This window comes from Melanotaenia boesemani, chromosome 21 (assembly GCF_017639745.1).
Source record: "Melanotaenia boesemani isolate fMelBoe1 chromosome 21, fMelBoe1.pri, whole genome shotgun sequence".
Classification (NCBI taxonomy): Eukaryota; Metazoa; Chordata; class Actinopteri; order Atheriniformes; family Melanotaeniidae; genus Melanotaenia; species Melanotaenia boesemani.
Window position 1 is genome coordinate 28,983,730 of NC_055702.1, and position 7,452 is coordinate 28,991,181.

The 7,452-nt window shown below is 48.2% G+C and overlaps 1 protein-coding gene across 1 annotated transcript in view; it reads left to right on the top strand.

Annotated features, from left to right (window-relative positions):
* acbd4 (acyl-CoA binding domain containing 4) overlaps window positions 1–6,481 on the top strand; it is a 12,113-nt gene extending 5,632 nt beyond the window's left edge. Inside the window, exons 5-11 of the mRNA XM_041973255.1 lie at window positions 590–710; window positions 3,221–3,361; window positions 4,415–4,506; window positions 4,581–4,779; window positions 4,864–5,075; window positions 5,156–5,209; window positions 5,956–6,481. Of these exons, the coding sequence (XP_041829189.1) occupies window positions 590–710; window positions 3,221–3,361; window positions 4,415–4,506; window positions 4,581–4,779; window positions 4,864–5,075; window positions 5,156–5,209; window positions 5,956–6,084 (948 nt within the window). The 3' untranslated portion in view covers window positions 6,085–6,481. The remainder of the gene's footprint in view (window positions 1–589; window positions 711–3,220; window positions 3,362–4,414; window positions 4,507–4,580; window positions 4,780–4,863; window positions 5,076–5,155; window positions 5,210–5,955) is intronic.
* The last annotated feature ends 971 nt before the right edge of the window (window positions 6,482–7,452 follow it).

A 7,452-nucleotide genomic window follows, 5' to 3' on the forward strand; every position in this document is an offset into this window, starting at 1 on the left:
CCTACCAGCTGTAATTCCCACCCTGTGTAATTCCCACCCGCTGTAATTCCCACCTGCTGTAATTCCCACCTGCTGTAATTCCCACCCGCTGTAATTCCTACCTGCTGTAATTCCTACCAGCTGTAATTCCCACCCTCTGTAATTCCCACCCGCTGTAATTCCCACCTGCTGTAATTCCCACCTGCTGTAATTCCCACCCGCTGTAATTCCTACCTGCTGTAATTCCTACCAGCTGTAATTCCCACCCTCTGTAATTCCCACCCTCTGTAATTCCCACCCGCTGTAATTCCCACCTGCTGTAATTCCCACCCTCTGTAATTCCCACCCGCTGTAATTCCCACCTGCTGTAATTCCCACCTGCTGTAATTCCCACCCGCTGTAATTCCTACCTGCTGTAATTCCTACCAGCTGTAATTCCCACCCGCTGTAATTCCCACCCGCTGTAATTCCCACCTGCTGTAATTCCCACCTGTACCGAAGGATCCATCGGTGTGGTTTAATGGTAAAGGGTGCTGAAGCTGCTGAGCCAGGCAGTGATGTGACGGGTGGGCGTGAAGCGGCCCACTGAGCATTAAACTTGTCTCTGCAGGTCATCCAGTCCATGCCCATGAACCAGACCACGGCCTCCTTCTTCCACCTCTTTGAGCCTCTCTACCTGGTGATCGACGACATGCCACGGCCGCCACCGTCTCTGCTCGCGCTCACACGAGGTCAGCAAACACACACACCATCCTCCTCACATGCTCTTACATGGCCGTGTGTCATGTGATCAAAGCGCTGTGTTTGTATTTACGTCAGGTACAGACTCTGTAAACCAACATTTCCTGCAGGTTTATCATGATAAACGGGTTAGACACCTTCATCATTATCATCGTTACTGAGGAAGCAGAACCTGAGATGGATTCTTCTTCTTTTGATGTTCTGCAGTTTTTTCAGCCTCCTCTCTTCAACCTAAATCAGTTCCAGTCCTGGTTCAGATCGGCTGCTAGAACCTGCTCTAAGTTAGGACAAGAACCTGGCCCGCATCCCGATGTCAACACGTTGGATCCTCCAGGACATTTGGAACATCTGCAGATGTTCGTCTTTTCAGAAACTACAGTTATATTAGTTAATTATACCGGGTGTGTGTGCGTCACGTAATGGCTGCACCACGGTTTTGTTCCAACCTGCGTGGCGCGGCGTTTTATACCGAGAGCGTGTCAGGTGTGGAACGCAGTCCACCTAACAGGATCCGCGAGATCACGAAATCACAGGAGAAGTGGAGAATTTTATTTCTCCACCTCCAGGATAAACGTTTCGTCATCTATGATGAAAAAAAAACACTGAGACGCCCTGACCGGTTGAACACGTCATGTTTTCATGGTCAGCAGCGCAAATCTGCACGGGGGCTTTTATTTTGAAAAATACCGGAAGCTTTTACACTGCTCCCGTGTCTGATTTCCTGTCTGCTCCTGTCTGAGCTGTGGGATCGACGCATTCTGTGTGCGTGAAGCGTCAAAAATAGACTCGCGCGTAAATTTAGCGCTGCGACAACGCTTCAGAGACGCTTCAGAGACGCATCTGAGACGCTTCAGAGATGCTTCAGAGACGCTTCAGAGATGCTTCAGAGACGCATCTGAGACGCTTCAGAGACGCATCTGAGACGCATCTGAGACGCATCTGAGACGCTTCAGAGACGCTTCAGAGACGCATCTGAGACGCTTCAGAGACGCATCTGAGACGCTTCAGAGACGCTTCAGAGACGCTTCAGAGACGCATCTGAGACGCTTCAGAGACGCATCTGAGACGCATCAGAGACGCTTCAGAGACGCTTAAAGGTCCCATATTATACACTTTATTCCCAATCTGAGACCATTCATTAATATCTAAATGAAATATTTCCGCCATGGTATGGACAAATCGACCCTCAGTTTGAGTGCAGCGGCTTCTCTTCACCTCCCTCTTTTTAGCAGCTTCAGAAATGTGCCGTTTATGGTGGGCGGAACCCTGGTGGAGCAGCTCAGCTGTTGGCTCCGCCCATCGCATCGCCCGTCATGAGGTGATTGACAGGTTAATATATTTTCAAGCTATCAGACTAATAAGGCCGAAACGATAAAATAACTGCCAGCTCTTACCTCTCCAGCTGTGTCACGGACAGTTGGTATTGAACCTGGCTTCAGCTTCAAACGGTTGGCGAAGCCTGCTTTCCATGCCCCCATGTTGTGGAAACAGTCCTCTTTGAAATGCTGGCCACAGACATGCAAAACCTTTGGAAGTTTTCCGGGTACATTTCCTCCAAAAATAAAATTAATCCACTCAGTCCTCGTGGGTTCAGTGGATGGAAGTAAAAAAAACGTTTTCGTGTTCATTTATGCAGCCACAAACAGAACAGTGCTTCTGTCGCTTAGCCATGTCCGCTAACGAGGGTTGCCGAAGAGGGAAAAACACTGGGCGCTAGGTGATTTTTAGAGGGCGGGCTTTGAGAGCCGGTAGACGGGTCCATCGCTCTGTGGGGAGTGGTTATTGTCCCTTATGACGTCATAACGTACACGCTTTCAAACAAGCTCATTTCAGCGCTTACTTCCCTAGAGGTGGAGCAGGGGGGAGAGAGAGCGCCTGAAAGAGTTTCACACTTACGGGTCTCCTACACATGCGGGGGGACCAGTATGACTGTTCCAAAACCATTAAAAAGTGAATTTTGCATAATATGGGACCTTTAAGAGACGGTTCAGAGACGCATCTGAGACGCTTCAGAGATGCTTCAGAGACGCATCTGAGACGCTTCAGAGATGCTTCTGAGACGTGCTGCGGTGCTCCCGGTGGAAACCAAACCGTTGACTAAAACCGTGGCTACACAACACCTGGTTTAAAACAAACTATTGACTAAAAAGGCTGGAAATAGCAGCGGAGGTCGCGGTGCAGCCGTAACATGCCACACATGCACCCAGAATTATTCAGCCTTTAGCTTTAGTTGTGAAGTTGTGTGTCTGTGTGTTACTGCAGCTTCACACACTCAGCTGACGCCCACCCCACAGACACACACACACACAGTGAGACTATACTGTCTGTAGGAGAGAACCAGGAGGAAGGGGCCTGAGTTGTCCCCTGTAACAGAAAAGCTCCATAAGTTGGCTTCTGGTTCTAAACTTGTAAAAGTGTAAAAACTGGTGTGTGTGTGTGTGTGTGTGTGTGTGTGTGTGTGTGTGTGTGTGTGTGTGTGTGTGTGTGTGTGTTCTTGTAGGTCATGAAGGCAGTCAGCAAGCTGATGTCGTAACAGAAATGAAGGATGAAGATGGGGAACAGGAGGGTTCTACTCAGAGTCTGGATAAGGACCTTGACCTGTGTGAAGTTGTGGACCTGATGGTCAACGACATCCCTAAAGGTACAGACCTGGATCTGGAGATGCTGTTCTGATCCACATGCAGTCGGTCAGCTGAAACTGGTTCTGAACCACGTCTAGTCGGAGCGCCCTCTTTCACACAAAGAAATATTAGATTAATTCACACCCATCAGAGCAGAAGCCAGCAGATTAACTCCAGACCAGGGTGTCCAGCTCCGGTCCTCCAGATGAACTCCAGACCAGGGTGTCCGGCTCCGGTCCTCCAGCTTAACTCCAGACCAGGGTGTCCGGCTCCGGTCCTCCAGATAAACTCCAGACCAGGGTGTCCAGCTCTGGTCCTGCAGAGACATAGTCCTGCAGGTTTTAAATGCTTCCTGATCCACGTTAAATGTCTCTGCCCAAACATGTTGATCCATTGATCTGATTCAGGTGCTGCAGCAGGAAACATCCAAAACCTGCAGGACAGCGACCCTCTAGGACTGGAGCTAGACACCCTTGCACAAGGACATCCACCAGCGGTCATTTCGACCCTGTTAATTTCTTTTCCAAGTTCACAGCTTAGATGATGCCACGTGCAATCACAGCTAAATAATGTTTGATGAAGTATCAACAACAATTACCCTCACAACTTCCCAACTGTAAACATTCTTCTGTGTAGCCTTCAACCCAGCGATGATGATGGTGGAATGAAGCGATGCAAGCGACACGGCAGGGGTCTGAGAGAGACCCCTGAGCTACGTGGAAGCAGGAATGCGTATACTACTGTGTTTATTAGGAGGTTTAAAAGTTGCAGCCAGAGAGGATCACCTCTCTTCTACTGGGTTAGCACCTGCACACAGCTTTGGATCTGCTGCAGCTTCTCCGTACTTGGCTCCGCCTCCTTTTAGGAATCTCCACCTGCCTGATTGGCTGGAACTCAGCTGCTGCAGAAACGTCCTTCTAGCTATCTGGGTACCAGGGCTGTTCTAGATGATTATTCCTGCCACGTCCAGTATGTTGTCAAATCCATCAGGGTCCATCTCTGCCTACAACATTTCCTCTCCCCCTTTCCTCCTCCTCCTCTCTCCCTCCTCCTCCTCCCCTCCTCCTCTGCAGATGCATCGGAGGCTCTGGCTCTGACCAGCGACTCGGAGACGGAGATCTTCTGTGACTCTGTGGACTCGGTGGACCAGCTGAGCTGTGTGAAGGTATGGTTCTCCTCCGTCCTCCGTCAGGCTGGAGAACCAGAGTTTGCTTCAGTAAATCTTTCTGCTGATCACAGATCCCGGTCAAATCCAACGGCTTCCACGTGTCCCAGGATCCCTCTGCAGCTCCGAGCTGTCAGCTGGAGGTCCGGCTGGAGGGCAGACAGGCCGGAGCGGGTCAGGGTGGAGAAGGAGCTGAGGACAGGAAGGACCATGGTCCCTCCAGGAGGAGTCAGGACATGAGGAGAGACGGGTCCTCCCACAGCTGGAGAGAACGTACGCTGCTGTATGAAGCAGTTTTATCAGTACTAACTGGTTAACTGTCCTCACCAAGCCAGCTGTTCTGGTCCTGGTCCACAGGTGGAGTCCCACAGGGAAGTCCGAGGCAAGGGGCCCCTGGCAGCGGTGGTGGGGCTGGACGAGGAGGTGGGGACGGTTCAGAGGGCGGAGCAGAGAGGCTGCAGGATGCCCATCTGCAGCAGCAGATTATTCTGGCTCTACGAAGGCTCAGAGAGGACATGAGGAGCGTGATGGACAGGCTGGAGGTGGTGGAGAGGCTCGCTGCCACACATGTAAGTCTGTCCAGCATCATGGAGGATGATGATGATGGACACCTTTAGTGAAAATGTTCTGACTGCTGGCTGTGTGACAGGTTCAGGGCTCAGAGTGGAGGCCATGTCTGCAGTGTGTTGCTGCTTCACAACAGGTGAGTTTACCTGGAGATCCTGAGGACGTTTATTTAAAGGTCCAGCAGATGTTAGCAGCAGGGCTGCAACTGTTAGTCGACAATAAACATAGTCGACGAATTTACCTGTTGACTATATTATTATATATAAAAAACCTACAGAGTGAGACATCGTCTTCTTTTACTATCTCTGCTGAGAGTTACACATGTGCTGAAGTCCACCGCCGGCATAACTTCATTTTAAACTTAGAAAATAAATTAAATACATGTGAGATTTGTAAAGCGGACCTTGTGTACCACTAAGTACGTCTGCAACGCTCGAACATTTAAAGAGGAGGAACATCGGACTTACAGAACAACCTCATCCAAGATTTCAAAGCTGGAAGTCAAATAAGATCCATTTAATAATCATGAGATACAAAACCCGACTGGTGGAGTTATTAGTCATTAGTTGCAGCCCTGGTTTAGCAGACATCAGGAAGCAGCAATGCTAACGTGCTGTGCTGACCTCGGCCGGCTGTTCTGGATCAGCTGTTCGTTGTTTATTCTGCTTCCAGTTTCTGTACATTCAGCTCCCAGAAAGCTTCAAGAAGCCTTGAATTCAGTTTTTTTGTAAAAATAAATGATGATAAAAATGTCACATTTCTCAGACCTGGAGACGGGGACACTCATCCAGACTGGGCTTTTCCCAGTGCAGAGGGGTTTTGTTGCGGTGTGATGGCGCTGAGAAATAGGAATGATGAATTCTTTCCTGTCCGCCTCCTCAGGAGGAGCCATGGTGGCCGTTGGACGGCTCAGGTCCGACCGTCCTCCTGCTCCTGCTCTGGCCCTTCGTGGCTCAGGGTCTAATCTACCTGCTGAGGAAAGCCCACGAGAGGAGCCGCTCGTCTTCGTGAGACGATTCCTGGAGGACGGAAGAGTTCATCTGCTCAGAGGAAGGAAGGATTGAGGCGTGATGCGCTTGTTCACTACAGTCTTTATCTGGACAAACCAGATGTGGAAATCTGAGAGTAAAGATGTTTCCCATCATCCAAGTTAGCTATAAATGCACCTTCAGCTTCCTTCTGTTTCCTGCTTCTGTAAATATGCAGAATGTCTTAAAATGAATCTTCAGACAGATTTCTGCTGATGAATGAGTAACGTGTGTGTGTGAACGTATGTGGCCCTCAGGTCATCGTCTCCGGCTTCCTCAGTGTTTGCTTGTCTGACCGGACTCCTGTGGGCAGGGACTGAATGATGAATGAGGGATCTCTGAAACTGAAGCACAAGTTCACATTAAAAGGTGGATCCTGATTTAAAGATGTTTGTGTGAGGATTTCCTTCCCAACTCAACCCAATCCACTTTATTTCTAAAGCACATTTTAAAAACAAAGAAAAGTCTCCAAAGTGCTGCACATCAACAATAATCAACAATATTGATTTAAAATAGATTTATATATATATATATATATATATATATATATATATATATATATATATATATATATATATATATATATATATATATATATATATATATATAATAAAATAAAATGATTAAAAAATACAAACAATAAAAAGTAAAAAAAAATGAAGTGAAATAAATAAAAGACAAAGAGGACCACACAACTCACGCAGTGTTAAAAGCCAGAGAATAAAAGTGGGTCTTTAGACGAGACCTAAAGCCTCCACTGTGGAGGCAGATCAGACCTGGAGGGGCAGCTCCAGAGTTTGAGGCCGACTACAGGGAACTGTGTCCCCTCTAGTTTTAAGTCTCGTCTCAGGCACCACGAGCTGGGACCGGCCCTCGGAGCGCTGGAGTGTAAATATGGAGGCAGTCGGTAATGTATTTGGGGGCCGGTCCATTTAAAGCTTTACACACAAACAATAAAATCAGTTCTCAAACATACAGGCAGCCAGTGCAAAGAAGCTAAAATAGGGGTGATGTGCCCACATTTCCTGGCCCCGGTTAAAAGTCGTGCTGTGGAGTTCTGGACTAACTGCAAACGGGAAAGCCTGAATAAAGAGCATTGCAGAGGTCCAGACGCGAAGATAGAAAAGCACAAACTGTTCAAAAAGATTAAAAGATAAAAAAAAATCACTTTTGATAAAAGACGAAGGTGATGAAAGCTTGATTTTAAAACAACTTTGACCTGGTTGTCCAGTTTAAAATCACTGACCATGGTGACGCCAAGGCTGGTGACTTTGGGACGGACATAATTTTAGAGGGGTCCCCAGTCAGAGACGGCATGTCCAAACATCACAATCTCAGCCTTTCGCTCGCT